The 24,336-nt window shown below is 45.0% G+C and overlaps 1 protein-coding gene across 1 annotated transcript in view; it reads right to left on the reverse strand.

Annotated features, from left to right (window-relative positions):
• The window catches only part of LOC124615392 (transcription factor Sox-11-A-like), a 77,120-nt gene extending 54,222 nt beyond the window's left edge, over nucleotides 1-22,898 (reverse strand). The window contains exon 1 of the mRNA XM_047143219.1: nucleotides 22,462-22,898. Coding sequence (XP_046999175.1) covers nucleotides 22,462-22,584 — 123 coding nt within the window. The 5' untranslated portion in view covers nucleotides 22,585-22,898. The remainder of the gene's footprint in view (nucleotides 1-22,461) is intronic.
• Nucleotides 22,899-24,336: the final 1,438 nt, after the last annotated feature.

A 24,336-nucleotide genomic window follows, 5' to 3' on the forward strand; every position in this document is an offset into this window, starting at 1 on the left:
GAGAAATGACGTTTGGAATATTTCTTTTTACTGTAATTCTCCGGCGGACAGCTTTCACACAGTTCATGATGTTTCCGCGTTGACTCACAGTGGTTTTTATTCGCTTGTTGGGCAAAAAAACAAAAGCTCGTGTGCTGACGCACCTGAGATGAAAACAGTGGCTAGAGGTGTATGAGGGACAAATACGTTTCGATATAGACATACAATCACAAAGACTGCCTTGTACGTAACCACTATCGGATTCCATCGAAATGCACGGGGCGTTTAAATATGCAGCAAATCTGTTAACGAATGGAGAGGTACTGAATCGAACTGGGGAGAAATGTGGCACAACTTGACTAATTGCAGTGATTGATGGGACACTGCCTCCCGAGGCATCAAAGAATCTTCAATATGGTAACGTAGCGAGGTGTTCAAACGTATGTAGGGCGAAATAGTTGTACAAAGATGAAGAAACTTGCACAGGACAGACTCGAGTGCATAACTGCATCAGTCTTCAGCATTCAGTCAACAGAATCGATATCCAAAACGAATTCAACAAGAATCTTCAGATCTTCGGGACAGTGCGACAATCACTCAAGACCATTGTCGGACGCTACATACTGGCAGAGGCGATCAGAAATGCCGCGTCTGCGCCACAGGCGGCTGGGATGAGAACTGGCCAGCGGCCAGCGGGAGGAGTGGAGACGCATCGCAGGGCCCCCGTGACGCAGAGTTTGTGTACGGGAGAGCTGGAGTGCGCGCCCGTGTTTATGTGCTCGGCCCGTTATCTGTGGCGCCGCGGGTATCAACTGTTTGCCCGAGTCGGACGGTCCGATGTCAGCGCCAGAAGGCTCCCAGGCGACCACGACACGCAACACTGCGGCCGCGGGGCATTCTGGGAACGCCACTCGTGGCCAGCCGGCGACGCGAAACTCGAGAAGTTGCGGCATGGACGGCAGCAGTAAGAGCTCTTGCCCTGTCCGACGACGCGTCTGAAGCAGCTGTCCACGATAATGTATCACGTCCTCTCTGGACAACTACAGCACCTACACTTCTAAGCACTACCGGACACTGAGAAGTCATACAATTTTAGTTATTACCACGAAAAAACAATGTTGCGTAATTAATTTTCTGTTTGAAGGTTGTCTGAAGTCCTCGTACAAATGACAAAGCCTCGCTACAGTTTTGCGACACGGCGCTTAAGGATCCAAAACAAAATTCCGCGGCCGCGCGGACCGTGACAAGACGCCCTAACCAGTAGCAGGATCCAGTCCTCCCTCGGGCGTGTGTGTGTGTGTGTGTGTGTTGTCCTTGGCTTAAGTTAGTTAGTTAGTTTGATTGGATTAAGTAGTGCGTAAGCTTAGGGACCGATGACTTCAGAAGTTTGGTCCCATAAGATCTTACCACAAATTTCCAATTTTCCAAAATTCCGCAGCACATTTCAACTGGAGCATCGTGCGGTAATTCGCTTCGTACAGCAGCGGGAATGTTGCAGCTGTTTCAACCAGGGATATGTAGCAGCACTATATACGAGAATTATGAAGTTTTTCACACACAGACAGCTTGAGAAGACTGCTTCGAATACACTGATTGCCTTCCCCCTCCCCTAGCAGCAGTGGCCGGGTTAAAGACTTCAGTCAAGTGTAGCAACAAACTTACCGTAATATACGACACACGTTAGTAGTTGTTGCGTTAATAATCGCTATGGAATTGCTGTGCGCGTTACAACTATTCCTCGGAGTAAAGGATGTCCTTTTACTCATTTATGCCAGGACTACTGAGCGCCAGGAATCTAGCGGACTCATACTGATTTCTGTTCTTCCAGCACTTTTTTTCAGATTCTTTCGATAAAGATTACAGGATGGACATTACAGCTGCTGTATATCGATGAACTGTCGGATCGATAAGTGTATTACTTTCAAATATTGTTCTTTGTGGTAGATCTGAAGTATATTTCTTTTTAAAACAAGGTGAAAAATGATTTTATAAACTCGTACTCCACAGGACTGCAATTTTTTATTTTTTTTTATTTTTTAAATATAGCATGAAGGACTCGCGAGTTGTCCGCCAATGTAAATTTGAAACTTTGGGCGGAGTGCCTGTTGCAGTTTGGACGCCAACGGGAATCGAACTCGAGGTCTAGATGGTACGCCACTGATAAACGTGTGCTCTAGCCGGGCCAGCCTCTACACATTGCAGGTGAAGCGCTGGTGCAGTCTCCGGGCCGTTACTATCACGACTGCTGACGTCACATCGTATAACGCCGCCATTTAGCTGTTGCCGGGCGCGCAGTCGAATCCTCACCTCTCAACGGTCGAGGAGGCTTCGCAGGCACCTGCACGGTGGATGGCCATGCCCCATTTTACAACAACATTGGCCGTCGGGAGCTCGCCTCGTTACAGTAGATCATCATTCACTGCACTGTAAATAATGCCTTAGCTAAAAGTGTATTTCTTAACCTTTTGGATGAGGATGAGTCGACAATTTGACACCATAGCAGCAAATATAAACTACTGAAAAAAATCGTTATCACATTTGACCATCAAACGTACAAACTGTCGAGTTTTTTGCTGGTGATATCATGTCCACTGTTCGCTTCTGATCAACTGCAGCTCGTGCTGTAGTCTAATGGGAAGCGTTGCTGCCTCTAGATCACGGGGTCCAGAGTTCGATTCTCCGTCAGGTCGGGGGCTTTATCCGCACGGGGACTGGGTGCTATTATCATTTCATCTTGGGTCTCCGGCCAATAATGGCGTACGATCATTCCATTTCAACTGCCGCCATCGTTGACCGAAGTCTCAGTTCAGTAGTCGCACCGCTAAGTTCATCACAAAACAAGATTTCGTGTTACACAGTACCTCCTAGTTCTCAAAACAAAATGGCGTTGGAAATAACAGGGTGTCGAGTATAGACTCCTGATGAAATCACACGTGTGCTAGTAGCAAGGGTCCTACAGTAAATGCGCCAAGGAAATCAACAAAACTCTTTTGGCAGAGGTGGAGTCTGAGAATAGCGCTAATGTGCCGCCGAAAATAGTTGCGTGATGGAACACGGACATTCTCAAAGATACTGCTCTGGTGGTACTTATTCTCATACGAAAACATTTTGTTGCCGCCCTCCATCAGAGCGAGGAACATTATGACAGAATGAGAAATCAAGAGCTCGCACGGTAAGTTTTAGGTGTTCGTATTTCCGAAGTGTTGGTCGAGAGTGGAACGGTAGAGAAATAGTCTGCTTGTGGTTCGATGGATACTCTTTGCCACGCATTGCAGACTAAGAAATGTGGAATTCACAACTAAATGGTTATTCCTGTAAGAAATAAGGCACTTCAAAGCGATTTTCTATCACCACGGACACGCAAGTGTGCAGTGGCTGCTGACTGCAAGACAGATGCGAACTACTTTTTATCGGTCTGTGGTGTACACACCTTTAACGTAGACAGTGCCTTCAGAGTTTCGGTGATGTGAATACCAGCCACAGAACGAGGTGGTGAAATGTGGAGGCGGAAGACGGCAGAGTTGTGGCGGTACCGTCGCACGAGCGTTCCGCAGGATAAGGGGGGAACAATACGACGAGGCAGCGTGGAACGGAACAAGGCAACACAAGCCTGCGGCAGGGGTCTCGTGTGTCGCGGCATCTCGAGGCGTACCGGGACCTGGCTGGCACAGCGATATATGCAGCCGCGCGCGCGTCCTGGTAGCGGGCGCACATCGGAGATCCCTGCGATACGCCGTGTAGTATTCTCGTGTGCCGGCCGCCGGTAGAATGCGCCACGCGATGGCTGTAGTCGCTGCGCTGAACTGGCGACCTTGTACGGTGGCTGCATTCGCCACACACAGCAACTCGGCTGTTCTTGTGTCCGTCCGAAGGAGAGACCAACTGGCACTGAAGATATGGTACAGGTGCTCACGTCTCTTCTGCGCCTAATGTACACGTACTCCGAATCCCATGCTGAGTTTTACGGGAAGGTATCGTTGAGAAACTATAGGAAGGAACAAGATAGTTTAGACAACACTTCTAGATGGTCTTATATATGACAGCTTGCTCTAAATGTAGAAAAATGTACAAGACCATAACGTCCGAAAACAGAAGCAGTCGTGTGCTGTTTCATACAGTCAAGTCGATTAAAAATGGTTCAAATGGCTCTGAGCACTATGGGACTTAAAATCTGAGGTCATCAGTTCCCTTGAACTTAGAACCACTTAAACCTAACTAACCTAAGGACATCACACACATCCATACCCGAGGCAGGATTCGAACCTGCGACCGTAGCGGTCGTGCGATTCCAGACTGAAGCGCCTAGAACCGCTCGGCCACACCGTCCGGCAAAGTCGATTAATTTCTAGGTATACGTATACAGTATATGCAAATTGAAGCAACGAATAAAAATTTGTACCAAGACTGGAATTCGAACCCGGGTCTCAAGCTCACTAAGCAGATGTGCTAACCACTGCACACGCTACAGTTCAGCTGTCGCTTTGCACGACTGCAACCACTTCCCTACCACACATCCATCCTGTGTCCAAATTCCCCTTCACGCGTCAGCCGAAGCGGTATTCCCTCTAAACGTGAAGAGCATAGCAAGTGCGAAGTTGAAAAGCAGTGATGATGATCAAGTCCCATACTCCGTGACGGAGCGTAGGGGAACGATGCGGGAGACCCGCACCGCCGTACTAGGCAAGGTCCTAGCGGAGGTGGTTTGCCATTGCCTTCCTCTAGCCGTAATGGGGATGGATGAAGATGAAGACGACACAACACCCAGTCATCTCGATGCAGGAAAAACCCCGACCCTGCCGGGAATCGAACCCGAGACCCCGTGCTCGGGAAGCGAGAACGCTACCGCGAGACCACGAGCAGTATGAAATGGAATGAGAACGAACGGTCGATAGTAGCGAAGACGAATGGAGAACATCAGTTTATTGGGAGAATATTAGGAAAGTGTGGGTCATCAGCAAATAAATCGCGTATAGTACGATCCATTCTTGAGTACTGCTCAAGTGTTAGGGATGCCCACCATGTCGGATTGCAACATCGCATCATTTGAGACGCGGGCTAGTAGATTTGTTGCCGGCAGGTTCAATCAGCATGCAAGTATTACGAAGATGTTCCGTGAACTCAAGTCGGAATCCCTGGAGGGAAGACGACCAACTTTTCGAGGAGTACTTCTGAGAAAATTTAGAGCTGACTGCAGAACCATTCTATTACCACAAACGGTCATTTCGACTGTGGATCACGAAGATAAGAAACATTCAGGCTCGTACAGTGGCATATAGACAGTCGTTTTACTCTCATCTGTGAGCAGATCAGGCAAGAAGATTCCTAGTTGAGGTGCTAGGTACCCTGCGCCACGCACCATACGGTGGCTTTCTACGCATGTACATTTAGACGCACAGCCCACTGACACAGTTGTATTTAATCTCTGTAGAAAATTTCTCACTGCCATATCTGAATATTCTAACAAATTCTAAATACGTTGATCAGTAATTCCTCTGATGACAATAAGTACCCTGGAACGAACGGATGTATTGTAATTCATCATTACGAAAGTAAGGTGCCAGATCGTCATTTATTCGAAGAATCAACATGTAACACTAACGAGGGAAGCTCCCCATCGCACCCCCCCCCCCCCCCTCAGATTTAGTTATAAGTTGGCACAGTGGATAGGCCTTGAAAAACTGAACACAGATCAATCGAGAAAACAGGAAGAAGTTGTGTGGAACTACGAAAAAAATTAGTAAAATATACAAACTGAGTGGTCCATGCGAAGATAGGCAACATCAAGGACAATAAGAGTCAACGAGCGCCGTGGTCCCGTGGTTAGCGAGAGCAGCTACGAGACGAAAGGTCCTAGGTTCAAGTCTTCCCTCGAGTGAAAAGTTTAATTTTTTATTTTCAGTTTATGTGACAAACTCTTGTGTTTACATCACTTTTTTGGGGGTGATTATCACATCCACAAGAAAACCTAAATCGGGCAAGGGAGAAGAATCTTTTTACCCATTCGCCAAGTGTACAAGTTAGGTGGGTCGACAACATATTCCTGTCATGTGACGCACATGCCGTCAACAGTGTCGTATATAATATATCAGATGTGTTTTCCTGTGTAGGAATCGGTTGACCTATGACCTTGCGGTCAAATGTTTTCGGTTCCCATTGGAAGGCACGTTCTTTCGTCTACTAATCGCACGGTTTTGCGGTGCGGTCGCAAAGCACAGACACTAAACTTATTACAGTGAACAGAGACGTCAATGAACGAACGGACAGATCATAAATTTGCGAAACTAAAGAAAGTAAAATTTTCAGACGAGGAAAGACTTGAACCAAGGACCTCTCGTTTTGCAGCTACTCACGCCAACCACGGGACCACGGCGCTCGTGATCTCACATTCTCCTTGATGTTGCCTATCTTGCGCATGGACTACTCAGTTTGTATATTTTACTAATTTTTTTCATAGTTCCACACAACTTCTTCCTGTTTTCTCGATTGATCTGTGTTCAGTTTTTCAAGGCCTATCCGCTGTGCCAACTTATAACTAAATCTGAGGGGGGTGCGATGGGGAGGTTCCCTTGTAAGTTCCTTCGAAGCTTGTTCTACAACAATGTAAAATACAGCATTGTAAATAAAGAACAGTAATACGCCATATTGGGAACGCTTGCTACACGACGTAGGTTGCAGCTTACTCAAAGGAATAATCCTGATATCTCACCTAATTAAAAAAAAACTGAAAACTCTAGGGCTCTATGGCTCGGCATACTTCACAATTACTTCTCCAACATTAGTACCTAAATTTACCTACGGAACATTAAACAGAAAATATCGCCATCCCTCTTTCAAAAATTCCCGTGGATATTCTTGGAATATCCGTTTCTCCATTTATGACTTGCGACAGCAAACTGCAACGGTTGGTATAACGGGATCAGCCTTTGAACCTATGGGCTCTGAATATATGTCCTGGTTAAGGCTCTCCATCGTCTCGTTCACAACCTATAGCGATCTCAGTATTGGAAGAAAGAATGAAGATCAGTGCTGTACGTCCCCAAGGTTCAGTAAATCTACTTGTGTTTTCTGTGAATAACTGACGTGCGTGGCAGTTGGGTACAATTTACTAAACGTTTCTTTTCGTCCGTTTCAAGAATGGAGCGTGGGAAGAGTAAACTATACGTAAATCGCTGTGCGACGTGAAAAATATTAACAGTTCCTGAGCTGAAAAATTGTTGTAGAAGTTTCCCGCAAAGGTTCTCGCAAGATGAAACTTGAACAATACTGTAATATTGGCCGCCTAACTGCTTGGCAAGCAATGTCATTTACAAGGAAACTTGAGAAAGATGCGGAAGGAAATTAGTCGCGTGGTTTCCAGAGGAACCACCGCGGCACACATCATAATGAATTTACGATAATTGCGCAATAATTTAAATTAAATGACTGGTCCGCAAATCCAAACCAGTCCCTCCCGAATTAAGTCTCAAGCGCTTTTAACCAGCACGCCGTTCCTAGCGGTCATTAAACGACTACCACACGCCAGATATTTAGGAAACATGTTATATCATTACACGGTGCGAAACTAGGAAAAACAATCACGAGGAGATTACTGGATTATCTGCGTACAAGATGCTGATCGCGAAACAGGAATATTATGTTTCAACGTTATAGTTCCCGCTATGGCTGAGTGATACAGTTCAAGGTGAAGATATAACATAGGCTCCAGCGTAGGTCTGTGACTCTCAGAAGTACCTTCGGCCAACTTATACGAGTTCTTGTCGGCTACACTAGACTTTCTCCAGTAGTGCGAAACACGCGTGTTAACTTGGCATACTGTTGCGAATTAGAGAATATTCGTGAGGCACATTCACAAAGAAGAATTTACAGTTGTAGGAATCGGTCATAATACACTGGAAAGACAAATGAATTATAGATATTAGATGCCACTAGGCACTGACTTATATCAGTGGGGCAAGTTGAAAATTTGTGCTTGACCGGGATTCGAACTCGAATCTCTTGCTTGCTAGGCAGATGCGCTGACCACAACGCCATCTGGACACAGCGGCCAGCACAACCACACGGACTACCCTAGCCTGCCTCCCGTCGTACCCAAATTCTCAACTTATTACACAAGCTACTGATGTAGTGCCCCTTCTCATTAGCCTCATTACACGCAGGATCTTGCCGATTTCCGTTAAGATTTCGAGCTTTGTCGTTGGTCGTCATTGGCTTTATTACTTTATTATGTGCGTGCTGTCTCCGCTATGGTGACTTGCGTGGAAATAGGTTCGTTTCGTGTAAAAAGTGTGTGTGTGTGTGTGTGTGTGTGTGTGTGTGTGTGTGTGTGAGAGAGAGAGAGAGAGAGAGAGAGGATTTTTCTGGTGGTGTTGCCCTGCTTTGCTTCTTTGATGGACAGTGCAGTCCCGCAAATACAGCAACAGAAAAATAACATCTGGCACGGCGGGCAGGCACGAGCTTTCACATCCTTCCTTGAAGAAAGCCGCCATTCGGAAGGAAACAGGACAGGGGCGGGCCCACCATCCGTCAAACGCGCCAGACCCTCGCCGCTATTGTCTGGCCAGCGCAGCACCTAACTGCACCGCTTACTTCTGCCTGTAAAGCAAGGAGTGGCAAGGAGCTTAGTCGGGTCAGGCATTGTCAAGCCCTAAGGCCCTTTTGGCTATTCAATGGATGGCTGAGGGCTCTCCTGTCGAACTCGTGGCCGTCGGGGGATTTCCGTAGCACCAGTCTGGGCATAGCTTTTCTTCGAAATTCGCTTGTTACCACTTCTTACTCGAATTCCTTTTGAACGTCAACGTCTCACTGCGCCGCCATCCTATGGTATTCCAGTACGAGACTGCCCTCTCTCTGACTGCGAGCGTAGTTTATTAGTGTTGCAAAGGAAATATTGATTTGAAACTGAAGTCGCTTAGACTGACTGGGTAAATCTGTTGGTATACGGGGTATGCGAAGTCTTGGGTCTGGGAGGATAGTAGGCTTCAGGCAGAATTTGATGGATTTAATCTGCGAACGGGTAGGATTACGAATTTTCGGGCGATTCAAAAGTAGTAGTAGTAGTAGTAGTAGTAGTAGTAGTTGTTGTTGTTAAAACCGACTGCCAGAAATAAATCTAAAGAGCGAACTGGTGTGTATGCAAAGTATGTTTAAAAATTATACATAAAGAGAAATAATATACATGGAAGAAAATTTGTGTAATGGTTTAAATGCCCTGATATCGTCGTTAAAACTGACTTCGAGAAAGAAAATTCAGCATAGCTCTATTCTTTCTAGCATTTGGACTGGGTTGATTTGGTGGAAGAGACCAAACAGCGAGGTCATCGATCTCGTCAGATTATGGAAGCATGGGGAACGAAGTCGGCCGTGCCCTATCGAAGGAACCATCCCGACATTTGCCTGAAGCGATTTAAGGAAATCACGGAAAACCTGAATCAGGATGGTCGGACGCGAGATTAAATCGACGTTCTCCCGAATGTGAGTCCAGAGTGCTTCTAGCAGTGTTTCAATAAAAAAACCTATAGAGCGTAGTTTAAAAACATATATAGCCTATGCCCGTCTGAGCGTTTTTTAGAGTACTGTGCAAAATTTGAAGTAAATCGACCAAGAACTTTTGTCTATGGCCATCAAAATTTTGTTAGTGTGTAGTGTGTGCGGAAATTTGAAGTCAATAGGCAAAGAACTTTGCGAAATTTTTGCTGACAATGTTTCTTCCTTATATCTTAAATTTACATCATTTTTATCCTTGCTCAATTTGTGCTCTCTATTCTTGAGCCAACGAACGCGATCTCGGGAAGCATAAAAGCGATTGGAGAGGTTGAGAAATTCAGCACAGAAACCTGCTTAATTGCGAGTAAGTGAGGAGAGATGCACCAGTTATATCGGACATATACGATGCCATTCATGTAAGTGAGCTGTTCCAGTAAAAAAAAAAAAAAAAAAGCGAGGAATAAATTAAAACTTGGTAAACGAAGAGTAGACTTCTTAGACCTCAGAAACGCTGTCTAAATAGGTAAATAATATGACTATCTCTGCTAGAAGAACCATTGTATCGTCTCTTCGCCTATTCACCAACTATACGGCAGAAAGAAAAAGAGAAAGGGCAAGAGAGAAACCAGATATCCCACGTAAGCTGTAGCAGTGTAGCTAAGCAGCGGACTTTTACTACGGCATCGTCAAATTTCAATATACGTCAATGTCTCTGACGATTATTCTAAACAACCACAATTTTAGTCATGCCTTCTTGGCACTGTTGCAAAATGAAAATGAACAAAAATAGTTTCAATGTAGTTCCCCGGAACTTGTGCACAAAAAGTTGTCCGCAATTTGAAGGTCGGCTTCAGACAAAACAGACCACCTTCTGCATCCTTGCCTTCCATTGAATCACCCGACCAATTACTGAGGAACTTACAGTTCAATGTTGAAACTGAACAGTAACTTGGTTTTTCCACAGCGCACCGTCAGGGTTTGCGAGTAATAGTCCGTACAAAACGATAGCAATAACACGTATATGACTGATAATAACATGCGTACATTTACTTTTAATACGTTCCAGTGCGCAAATCACAATAGAACTGGATGAGAGGTCTCAAAAATTACCCTAACCTCTTCAAAAAACACCTCATAAGGTGTGTTTTGGCACCATGCTGTCATCTTCAGGAGCGCCGAACAAAAGAAAAAACTCCCTGCTTTCAAGAAGTATGTATCTCTCAGCACTTTTTCCAATATTCGCGCAATGTAACTTTACACACTTTGTGAGGTAAGCTGGACACGTACATGTATGTAGTTCCCTCATATTCGCTTCAAGCAGCTCCTGTGCGACGTGTCAGTGTAGTAGTAACATGACGCTACGTATTCACAGAAATGTGATGGTGGTTTTTTTCCTTAAATAATTCGTATGCTGCAGCTGAAACGTACCCTTCCGCAATTTCGTGTAATAAATGTGGCTACAGCACATACCTGGAAAAGAATATGCCAGGAACTAAGTGTGGTGCGAACACTCCGGTTTGGGATCGGGACGCTCATAAATCATTTCGTCACAAGCAATACCGAAGAAAACGTAGCATCATTTAACCCAGAAATCAACCACATCGAAGGGGAGTAAACTGTGCCACTTTATAAATTTACCCGTGGATGGAATTTGTTGATGCTTTCGTTGGTATTGCGAGGTTTATAAAGTAACACTTCTCAGCCGCAACTACGTTTTTCTTCCGGTTATTAATTGGCACCAAACGTTTCTGCAGCATGCTGTCATCAGGTGTATAGAATGATTCGCGATGACTAACTTGACACACTGCGCGGGAGATGCTCGAAGTGGAGGAGTAAGCAGAATCATTTGCGGTCGGTCATCAGCATTTCCTGTACAGTCTGTCAAGTCATAGTGAGCGTATAGTGCAGATTCCCGTGAAGTGTGAATATTTCATGGACCTGACGATGGGAGCACGATGCTGCAACGCGCGGCCCCGGTAAATATTGGAGATTGGACGTGACTCCGGCTGAGGTGGTGGTGACTTACCTGACCCATTTATAAAATAAGTCTTGAAGTTTCGTATATCAATGTTGCTCGTGGCTCGACACCAAACGGGATGCGAGAAGTGAGAAGCGTTGAACGGTACAGCTGCGCTGTGTGGTGACAGATGGGCGAACAAACGAACAGGCGCGACAATGCGAGCTGCGAGCGCTCAGCTGGCCGTGGCTGTGTGTGTGTGTGTGTGTGTGTGTGTGCCAGCTGAGCTGCACTTTCTTTTTTATGCCGGCCGCGCAGACAGCCGGGCGCCGCAGTCGATTCGCCAAGGGTTTTCGCAACAGAGGCAGCGGCGGCGGCGGTGCCAGTCACGCTGCTACGGTAACGGTGAAGCCGCAGATGCGACGGGATGACGAGCGCGACGATGCCGAGAAGTGGCGGGTGAATGAGCTAGCGGGGAAAACCGACGGGGCCCACAGGGGGTACTGCACGCTTCTCCCAAGGTCGAACTCGGCGCTCCGGTACGTGTGTGAGAACTCGTGCACCGCTAACTTACGTAATCTTCAGAACCATCCAAGGTTCCTGCTCGACTTCTGTCTAGATCACTTACTTTATTTATTCACATTATTTCATGACATGTTTCAGCTAGACATTATCAGACACTGTGTTTTAAACAAAAGAATAACAAGTGTTGCACCGACGGTTAGCAATAGTAAAAACTCACCCACCAAACCTAGAACTTGCGCCGAAGCGAGGCAACTGCTAACTCGATTCGAAACATCATGCCAATAAAAGCGCTCGCAGAGAAGCGATTCTTAATCACGAGCACATAAAATGAACAGTGCGAAAGTGTTACGTTGGGCGTGCCTGAAAATAAAGAGTATGTTGCCCACACTCGTAATATCTACTTTTTCATGTTAGTTAATGAACGTAACCAGACAAGAATGCAAGGAGGGTTTAAAGATGCAAGGAAGGTTAAAGTTAACGTCTTGTCAACGACGAGATCATTTGAGGTGAACCACAAGCTGGGACTGGAGGAAGAACTATCTTGGCATCTGCGTTAAGCAATTTACGGAAGCTACAGAAAACCTAAACCCGCGCCGGCCGACGTGACCGAGCGGTTCTAGCCGCTTCAGTCCGGAACCCCGCTGCTGCTACGGCTGCAGGTTCGAATCCTGCTGCCTCGAGCATAGATGTGTGTGATGTCCTTAGGTTGGTTAGGTTTAAGTAGTTCTAAGTCAAGGGGACGTCAGATGTTAAGTCCCGTAGCCATTTGAACCTAACTACGACTGGATGTTATGTACTCTAAGTTTACGCAGACCTGCAGAGGAAAAAACTATTATTATAATAAAATAGGGGAAATCAGAGCTCGCGCGCAAATATACTTGCGTCCGTTTTTCTCCGCGCTGATTAGCGGAATAGCCATGTAGATGTAGGCTGCGTATACGGAGAAACATCAGCTGTATAATCGAGTAACTACAATGAAAACGCTTGCCGAACAAGGACTCGAAAGCGGATTTCTAGTGTTACGCGAGCGCTCGCCATAACCACTTTGGCTATCTGCGCCCGACCCACAGCTAAACCCAAAATTCCATTTGGCATCATTTAGGCGTCATAACCAGCACCCGTACACTTACTGTGATTCCTGTACAGGGGGCGACATTTTTATAGCGAGACACTGCCTAGTGTCGGCGCTTAAATACGATATTGCAGTACCTGTCTTGTTATGGATTACGATGCGTTCCTTCGGAGATGCAAGCATCATCAAATTTTTAAACACCACACACACTGCAGTATCTCATATAAATTTGATTCGCCAGATAGAGATCTGCACCATTGTCCTACAGAATTCGACTCCAATGTTTCCCCAATGCGCTACCTAGCTCACTGACAACACAAGCAGTTTTCCGAGTATCGTAGAACAGCCGCAGACAACTCAACCATCTGGTGCAATGTGGGCAGATTTTTCTTTTTTTTCTTGTTTTCTTTTTTTTCCACTGAGGTGCTTCCATTCTATTGCAAAACCGTTCATGACTCTTTCACGGCAGCGTCGTTAACATAAAGGTATGACGAAGCGGGGTCCTTTACCTGCATTAGTATTTACAGTTAACATTGCACAAAGTGGGGCGAAAAATGGTCGAAAGACAAATTTAAAGAACTTCAACAAAGTCATAGTTCTGACACCGTGAGACGCACATTTGTGTTAGGCATCTGATACAGCATGAGTAAAATACAGTCTGTATTTCAGCAGAATCTACTTGGTATGGGCAGCTCATCATTAGTACATATGTGAAACTACTTTCAGAATAAGCGAATTATTTATGGTGGGAACAAGACCGTTTAGAAACGACCTATTAGCGACAACAGTTCTGAAGGTTATAATTTCCTATTTAATATTTTTACGAAAAATAAATTGTAATTGTATCAAATACCAATTATTCCTAATTAATCCCCAAATATAGCCAATCAGATCGTTTCAATCCAGGCAATTACAGTAACAAAGTGAGGTAGAATATGATGGAACATGGCCCAATCTCAGACACTGAACTCCAGAACGGCGGAAGGTCAGTGAGAAAATACCAATAGTGAAAACGATATTTAACGTAATCCGGTCTATCGATTCGAAAGCAGGAGGTCACACAACGTGGCGGCGATCTGGCCTACGATCATATCGCACACGTGGCAGATGAGACAGAACATTACAACAAAAGATATTGCATGACCATTTTACGGGATTTTTTTTACAAACGCAGCTATTATGTTAGTTGAACACTGCGACTGAGATGAATAAAGGTTTCCAGAAATAACAGTCACAATGATTCTTCAATTTTTATTTGCGGTAATCGGTTGCAAATCGCCTAACGTCTCAACGTCTGATGATGTGTCCCTTGGTGATTCGAAACTAGTCATGGTAAACAAAAATTGAAGCTTCACTGGCGGCGGGTGGTTGCAGTTAATTCTGGAAAGCGATGGAAAAGAAAATCTGAACAGGTCAGATACATAACCGTAAAGGCCAAATAGTACACTGCAAGTTGGTATATGGACAAAAATTTTATGAAGTACGGAAGACATAATGAGATGAGGATGCAATTTTTATTATTTGAAGAAAATTCGTGAATGTCTAAATGGATGAAGACCAAGGAACCTCTACATTGTACTATGCCTTTAAATTGGCGTTCAAACCAAGTTCATAGATTAAAATGACCTGTCGATACGAGGAAATTCGGAGAATTACTTGCAATCTCTTTTATTGTGTATTAATGCAAAAGAATGGTCTAATCATCCCATGGTTTTCGCATTCCAGTGCCCCCTAAGCGGGTATCAAATTTCCAGTGCTGGTCCTTGGTATGGCAGGCCACAATCATCGCAGCCTACAGCGTGCCCCTGCTACTTATGCAACCCACCGGCATGGAAACCTAACAACCCATCCAGGCGACTCTCCTCTCCCCGTAACAGTGGACTCCACTACTGGAACACAACTTTACTCAATACACGCCAATATCTATTACAACTGTTACGTTCTATGAATAAGCACTCGGTTTTAAGTTTGTGGCTATCGACCCTCGTGCCCGACAATGGAGACTATTTCGATTAGCGCTGGTGACAATCTGGAGTTCCATGTTTATTACTTAAATCTACCCGATCTCCTTTTTATCACGGCCGAAAGCGCATTTCTGTGCTATTATCAATTCCTAGTTACAACTACAGACGAGGCCAATTTTCGACGATGATCTGTGTGAAATTGTGCTGAACAATGCGTGTATCGAACAGAATACATAAACTTTTGTTCCCGAAGTACTGGCAGTGGAGTTGGAAATACGGTACTATGCTGAGGCCAATATCGGCAGCAATGAGCAAAGGTACAAGGGACCAGCGATGTGATGTAGTCGACTGCATTCAAAGATCACTGAGCTCTCCTTTTAACGTATATAATGTGGTACATACCTTCAATTACGAATACGACTGCTTTTTACGGAACTCTTTTTATTGACCAGAAGGTTTCAAGCGAGTATATCCACTGAGCGATGACTGATAAGAGCAAGAACACCACTGACACGAGTTCGAATCCCGGTTACATCTACAAGTTCCCTTCGTCAAAGTGAGTTGTGACAATGTACATGTGAGGTAAGTACATTCTTCTCTCGTTGTTTCATTTTCGACGGGGTAATAATTATGAACGATGCGTTGCACTCTCAGAAGTCGTCCCGATGTGCATGTCTTCCTAATTAGGACGCACACTTATAATTAGATAAGTCTCTCTAGACGTCGTCTTCGATAGTGATAGCACACACTGAAATCTTATTTTCTTCTTTGGCTTGTGCCTTTGTTCCGCATGGCCACAGCGTCGGCACGCTTAAGAGAGAAATTAGCGTGGTTAGTTCAAGGGGTGGCCGGATGTTCTTCCTATCACCACCCCAAAATAATGATGATGATGAAAGGATGAGGACAACACAGACACCTGTTCCCCGGGCAGAGAGAATCCCCAACTCGACCGGTAACTGAACCCGGGATCCCATGATCCACAGGCAGCACTAGACCAAAAGCTGCGGACATACGGAATGATATTCATTTCGCTTAGATCGTAATATATGGCCAGTGCGTCGCGTTCAGTGGTTAACGTCCGCGTCGTTTCAGGCACCAGATATACTATTTGTTACAGATATACTTCCACATTTCTGATTACAACGATCCTTACGAATAAAATTACGCCTAATTATAATAGCTCAAGGGTAATGAAATGACGAACGACGTTAGGTATGTTATTACATTGTTAAAAAAAAAACTTCGTTGATCTTTTAGGGAAGCCTGTATCCAATGTAACTTCGGAGAAAGTCTTTCATAATTTTTTTTAAAATCTTTGACGGGGCGTCACACCTTAATAAAATGCAGTTGCGATGGCCTCGCTTTTGTAAGAGATCTGTCTAAGAAATATCTTCGACAAATCTTTACATGGTTGTTTTTCGTCCCGTCGACGGCGGAGTTGCTGCCCTAAAGCTGCAGTCCTAGCCTCACGACGTCAGTGACTAAACGCTTCCTACTGGATATACTGTAGTTTACTGTTAAGCACGAGCGGTTGTACAATTGTCTGTTCCTGTAACATACTTACAAACAACTAGTGAAAGGTAGTTTTTCGCATACAGCTACACCGTACATGCTGCTCTGCGGAAAGCGATCAAGATGGTCAAGAGAGACTAAATACACCACAGAACCTCGCAATAATAATTGGGCACAACAGATAATACGAAATTAATAGCAAGAGTTTTTCCTGAAGCCGAGCTCACCAGATACTGAACACTTCGCGAAGGTTGGGATTAATATTCGTTGAGCACAATTTGTTTCAAGTAATCAAAGTAAGTAACTGAGAAGTCCTGATTGTCGGACGCGGATTTGAACCACTTCCCTTCCGAATAATAGCCGGCCGGAGTGGTCGAGCGGTTCTAAGCGCTACAGTCTGGAACCGCGCGAGCGCTACGGTCGCAGGTTCGAATCCTGCCTCGGGCATGGATGTGTGTGATATCCTTAGGTTAGTTAGGTTTAAGTAGTTCTAAGTTTTAGGGGACTGATGACCTCAGATGTTATGTCCCATAGTGCTCAGAGTGTGTGTGTGTGTGTGTGTGTGTGTGTGTGTGTGTGTGTGTGTGTGTATGTAGACTGAAAACCTGTTTGTTGGACCTGTCTTCTTTGAACCGTAATGTGCTTCACCCAAGTTCCTTTTCTTAAGGAGCCGATCAGCTGAAACGCTCCACAGTGAGATACGTCAGGAATTTTTCAATTTTTGCCTTGTGCATTTCATACCAAGACTCGCTTGGACAATACTGCCGGACAATCAGAGCGCGGAACAGGTACGGACCGCAAATGAGTCATTTTCAGTTGCCAATGGTCGCGCGAAACGGGGAAAAAAAGTCGTTAACGCACGCTGCTGCGGGGTACGCTAAGCAGCTCACAGGTCCAATCGTTGGGAAGGCTGTAGAAGCAGATAACGTTCGCGACGTAACGGACACTGTCACGTTCAGGCTGTGCGGGCTTTTCACTGCAGCACTTCAACGTTATCAACTACAGCAGCGAGCGGTGAAGTTCTCCACGGGCGAAAACTTATTTGGCGGCACGCGCAGTACCTCCTAACACAACGTCAAAACGTTATTAGCGCACACACAAACTAACGTAAGAGACAATGCAGTAACATACTCGAGGCACACTCGTCATGCAAGAAATAATTTTTAGAGTTTATGGTGTACGAGGAACTTACGGAGGACCCTATTCACATGTAATAATGTTACTCCATACTCTACCACTTTGGATCACCTAACGTTGTGTATAAATGAGAAAGGAAAGTACGTCAGTACCTGAAGGTATGAACTCAAGTCTTCCAATCGCGTCGTGACTTAAATTTCGGCAACTTTTTACACAGTGCATTTTGATAACAGTGTGTGTTAGCAACTTAGTGGCCTTGTTATCACCTACAGCTGCTACAAACGGTTTCGATTTGTTCTTCCGCGGCACGAGAGTTCTAGCGGCAGCATACAGCACAACGTGAAGAAAAGTGATAAAACTGCAGACCTCGCTGGGCGTAAGACAAGTACCATCACTAACTGTAGACTGTTGCCCTCTCGTGACTGTTCCGTAAGCGTATCATTACAATTATATATAAATAGTTCACACAACGCTAACACGTAAAATGTCTTAAACACCTAAGATTCGCAATTATCGCTTCAGAGAGAGATTATATATCCAAGTACGAGGGATGCAATCTGTTCAGCTTTACTTTAAATTCATCGCTGTTTTTCTGGCAGTCGGTACTAGACAGCTGAAATGTGACAAAAGGATGTATTTTTTCACTAACCGTCTAAAATAGTAAATGAATTATCAAATTATAAGATAACGCGTAGGTTACTGTATACGTAGATCTTCGACAGAATAATTACGACTCCGCCAGCTAACTGAACCTGTATGGAAGACGAATGTGATATCAGACTTAGAATTAACTTTGAAATTGTTTGCCTTGGATTTGTGCTTTCGCTGAGAGAGGCAAACGCTTTTGCAGTCTTCTATAAACGCTTCTTATTCACTGTCGTCGGTTTCGACCGAACAACCGTAACAACGTAATGGTGCTTGGGAAGCGCTTTATGAAACACTTCCGAACATATGCAGTGTCACTATTATATATGAGTTTCTTATCTACTTTTAGTCGAAGAATGACACGCAATGTCACCTACGAACAATTTACAGTTACGACGCCTAATGGTTCCTAAAACGTCACGGAAATGATCTGATTTCACAATCAGCATAAGCGATACTACAACTTCACTCAAGAATCTGAGAACCTAAGCTCCTACGGAGAACGCGATATTAAATACGCTAAAACGGCCGATTTCTGCGCCATAGCAGGCCGGTGTGACCGAGCGGTACTAGGCGTTTCAGTCTGGAACCGCGCGAGTGCTACGGTCACAGGTTCGAATCCTGCTTCGGGCATGGACGTGTGTGATGCCATTAGGTTAGTTAGGTTTAAGTAGTTCTAAGTTTTACAGGGCTGATGACCTCAGAAGTTAAGTTCCATAGTGCTCAGAGTCATTTGAACAATTTTTTCTGCGCCTTAAAGTTTAGGTCATTTACCAGTGAAGTACGCAGTGTGCTACAATGATGTGGCTACGAAAAATTTATTCCTACATCACAAACGAGTGTTTATAAAATTTCTTTTACTCACTTAACTGAAAACGTCACGATACACCGGCTGTGCATTGAACATTTTAGCAACGTACACTATACCAAACGCGCCGAATTTCAGATTTGTCTGTAACACACCGACGCATCGAAACCGTATTTTCGTTGCACTCAAATTTAATCAAGATTACCAACAATGCAACCTTATTGGCACGGATTGTAGCGCAAAAATGATCAAGAACGCGAGATGGGCGAATGGTAACGGCGACATTTAGAACGTAGTCGGCAACGATGTGACTTGCATCGTAATCTTGTGTACCGCTTTTTGTAACTTTGTTGATTCACGACAGAAACGTGTCGGAAGAAGTTAGCGGGCTGCAGCGTTACGTTCACCATCGATACTTTTTGGTGTGGTTCAAGAGAGCGAGTATTCTGCGTCTCTTACGACTCTCTACAAGACCATACTTAGTTTCTCACGAGCCTACCGATCCTGAGGATGGACAGCGAAGAGGGCTCACGAAATAACGAGACAGTAAATGGAGAAATGCGCTCATGAGGTTTCAACCTAGCGCGAGTTCGCCGCTAAGATTGACCGCCAGAGCTGCGCAAAGCCGCTGGACGAACTATACGCGGCCGTTCGCCAGTAGTTGGCCGCGTCCTCTGCCTCTTTAGGCGCCCTCGTCGGATTATATACGAGACGTGCAAGGTGAGGTCCGGCGCGACTTGGCGCAGAGTCTTTCGGCCTTCAGCGCGGCCCTTCCTCATCAACGCTCTCTAAATTCGGCGCCCGCGAAGAACCTCTCACACACACACACACACACACACACACACACAGAGAGAGAGAGCCCGCTTCTGTAATCTTAACTCTGTCCACGCCTGGCGGATGTGTGCGCGCACTGGGACGCGGAAGTCTTAAGACCCTAAAGTCCTTGGCCGACGTCCGCCAAGGCCCGAGCGAACGCGCGCGCAACCACACAAGCGCGGGACTTTGGCGTGCACTTTCACTACAGCGCGCGAACAGACACTGAAGCAAACGGAGTGGATCAAAATATTATAGGACACATACGATTCTCCTGGCACGGTCGCCAGAGGCTGAAGTGTCGGAGTGTGCCTCCCTCCTCACCTTCCATCACTGTCTTTTATAAAAGTTTTGGTGGAAAAGTATTCCCAGTACATGAAACCATTCATAAGAAAAACTGACTTGCGTTTTTATACAGTATACATCGGGTAAACGCGAAAGTAACGTCATGTTAGCGCTAGTTATACGAACCAGAACTGCAAAATAAATTCGGATAATCAATGTTGGTAACAAGTCCCAAATGAGTGTTCTACCTGTACATGTAAACACATACCCGAAAAACGCGTGGGAGCGACACTACGTAACTTCTTCCGTCACCACGTCTATCGCGAACAGAGTTCGGACGCTAAACGTAAGAAAAACTTCCTCACCAGGTGAACGACATGCAAATTGGTCTGCGGGATCTGAGAAACAATTGCTTGTCTAATAACTGGCGAGTTACCAAGTAAACCTAACGGAGACGACGAACGTATAACGTCTTCGTACGAACTAACGACGAAAAACCTACACTACGCTAAACCCGGAATTTGGATGATAAAGTCACAAGACATGATACATGTTTTCGCAGTCCTAAGCCATTTTGCAAGCATTTCTTGTTGTATACGACTACTACTAGGTATCTCACGAACCACTCATAATATCAAACGGGAAACGGATGAAAATTCGTCAGCAGACGAGCGATACACCCACCCGCCTTTGACAACATCAGTGAAAACAGTTCACGAAAGTATTATAGATCAATCAATTAAGATTCGGAACATGTGCTAAACAAATACGAAGTCCGCACTTTGAAACGAAGAAATTGTTCGCGACGTATCACATGATCGAAATGACGCTAAACATGAAAAAATTACAACTAGATGCACAAGAGATTTAATAATTTATGGGGTTTTGCACTGTTAAGCAAGCCTTGTCAGCACGATGGAAATGTACAGTGCACACAACGTAACTTTTCAACACGGACTGAACGAGGTATTCAATCACTGTTCTACCTAGACCAGTTTAGAATGGTGAGGTCGGATGCCCTCCGTTGACATGTCCAAACCAACAATGATTGCCGAACTACAGATGTTTTTGGTGATAGAAGTGTTTACAGAATCCTATTTCACTCAGTTCATGAGTCTGACAAAATACCAAGCTAAAATGAACAAAATATTTCTCTCGTTACTTCTTGAAATCTACGACGTCGGAGCTGTCAGGCGACTCACATTTGAACGTTACGTCGCGTCAGCGCTGCGTCAAGTTTTTCGCGCGCTGTCTTCGCGGTTCGGCGATGATTCAATGAGTCTGCAACGTCCACGGCAAAAAAGTACGAAGGCGGGGAGAAACTGGCTATATCAGGCACTAAAGCAGCTTTCCGAACTTCCTGACGACTCTAGGACACACCAGTGACAGACAGTTCCCCGTTTCCCAACAAAGCACCAGTGAACTACTTTAGATTGAAAATAAGGTTCCACAAAGTTAGCGAAGTACCACAGTACCTTCAGTGTGACTGCGTGTCGACGCGTTATTCAGCGTTCCTATTTGCTTTGGACGAGAACAACGAATTTTACGCCATAGCAGAGAAGTTTCGCGAAGAGCAAATGCTTTTACTGTATTCGTAACTAAATCCTACCTTACAGAAATTATGTTCCTTGTTGTCGACGCCAATTGGATCCATCAGACATGTAACCTACCGTCTCACCTCTCGAGTTCTGACAATTTAAATCACATTCGAATCGTAAAGATGCATAGCGTGACGAACAACAGGCTAAACAGCGATTTTCTCCGAACGAATACACATTTCCAAAAATTATTCCAATCACTCTTCTTCTTCGCGACGTAGTTTTTTAGTTTCCAATCAAGTCTACTACACGCACATCGTTGCAATGCCAGTTCCCAAGAGAGAAAGCAAGAACTTAATAAATGACGAAAATGGTGCCGAACACCGCGAAAATTAAATGCTTCAACTCAACAATGATCCACAATCTTTCAGAAGACCAACAGAGAGATTACAAGCACTAAACCGCCAAGACAAAAATCGCCTACGATTAGTGAATCTTCATTGTTGACCACTACTGTAATCGTCTTTGAAAATGTAAGTCTAAACCCACAAAACGCATTGTATTCCGTTGGCTCGTTTCTGTTGTAAACACACCACTACGAACACTGCCGTTTCAAGAAGCAATCACCTCCGCCTCAACAATACGCACCCGCAACCATCGAAAATCGGCTTTAGCAACTAAAATGATGGTGGACCCAGCGGTACATAAAATGTTAAACTTTGGGTGCCATTGACTTAACTCACCTGGGTGGCATCTGTGTACGGTGTGGAAGAGTCCTTGTTGACAAGCTGGGACCCGAACATAGGTAATCCACTCGACGTGGGACTGTTGGAGCGACTGGTATCGCTCTGCTGCTGGGGCACCATGGTGCTCGCAACAGGCAGCCGAAGTGGGCGCCTCTCAACACAAAACACTAGGGGCCAGAAAATGAGGCCTGCTCCTCGCCAGTTCCGAGGAGTCTGAATAATTTCCCCGATGATGGGTTACCTACGTGCTGGCAGTATTCAAACTCAAATTAATAAAAAAAAAAAATAAAACAACAACTCCGGAGCCCTCGACTTCACGCGACACTTGGACTATGGAGCAATCACGCTAGCGGGGTTCGCCCGTCAAACTCCTGGCCACACGCACTCATCTATACCACCTTCCAACCTCTCCGTAGTCAGTATGCACTGTGACTGGCGCTCCCGCCGCGTGCAATTGTTGATATCTGGCTTGTAGCTTCGAAGCAGCCTGTGACGTAGGCAGCGAGCGCCCACCAATGGGAGCGCGGGAGGTGGAGTCTATCTGGCGCCGCGACGACGCGAGGCAGTAAGAATAAAGCTCCACAATTCGCTTGGCTTGTGGATTCTCCAAGTTTAACCATTAATAGGAGCAAGATATATGTGTCCAACTAACACTGAATTTGATCATTTGTAACTCTTTTGGATTTAGTGTAACCTAACACTCCGTAATTGTCTTTTATATGAATCAAAAGAATTTCAAAACTTGCATTTCCGGCGAAAAACCTATTACTTCGCTTTATAAAGGTGACTAATATCTTAAAACAATCTTGCGCGATAAAAAAAATCCACCCTAAGATGGCGTTAGTCACATTAGTACAAGTTCAGCGCGCTGCGGAGAGATCCTCACTCGGCGACGGCCACAGCTGAACTGCGGCTTTATTCCACACGGCGGCGATACCCGTAGCGGCGCCGAGTCTCCGCTGCTCTCTAGCTAGGTGGCAGCACCATACAAGCGTTTGAAGTTCGACTAGAGGCTATGAGCGTGAAAGAGAAGAACTGCAGTACGGGGCGAGCCGCCAGCGAGTGAGGAGTGGCTGCGCTGGCTCCGGGGAAATTTGCTTTCTACAAGTTTCGCGGGAATCTTTCTGCAGTACACAATATTTTTGCTTTACTCATAAACATTTCTGGGACACTGTAAACGCCTGTTTGCGAGGTAGAATGTTTTCAAAGTGTGTTTGTAATGAGTATTGAGCAAATTAGCTTATTACTCGGTGTTAATTTCTTTGTGAGAGACTGAAGCGGATAATAATGTTATTAACGCGATCTTATATGAAGAAAAATAAACTGCAGTAGCTCCGCCCTTTTTGTCCAGGAAAATATGCCAGCGTTCTAGTAAACACTCACAAAATAACCTTGTGCCTTAGTAAGAGCGTCTGACTAATGCGATTTAAGATTTTGATCACGCAAGCGACATTACTTCTTGGAGGTAAGAAAATCATGTCTACAGGTTCGCCCCGTTAATAGCATGGGGAGAGTGGCAAATATTAAGTTCAGGTAGCGTGTGAAGATATGCTCTTTGCTTAGATTTATACGTAAACGCTTATTCTCAAAATGTTTCACAATGACATTTCACGTGAACTTCTGTTTCGGTGACGCTAGGAATATAAAATTTGCTGTAGTCCGAACTGTTCACAGGCGCTCTACTAGTCTGTGATGGCAGCTGACAGTATTACACGTCACTACAGGAGTCCAGTAGTAAAAATTATTACTTCAGTGTGAGAGTACAGACGTTCTCTTTTGAGCTGTTCAACAGAATAAATACTTATTTCGAAGGCAAAGGCAAATTGTCCCCGATAAATAACACCTTATAAAGAAGTGTACTTCTTTTGTCTT

Source organism: Schistocerca americana, chromosome 5 (assembly GCF_021461395.2).
Source record: "Schistocerca americana isolate TAMUIC-IGC-003095 chromosome 5, iqSchAmer2.1, whole genome shotgun sequence".
Taxonomy (NCBI): Eukaryota; Metazoa; Arthropoda; class Insecta; order Orthoptera; family Acrididae; genus Schistocerca; species Schistocerca americana.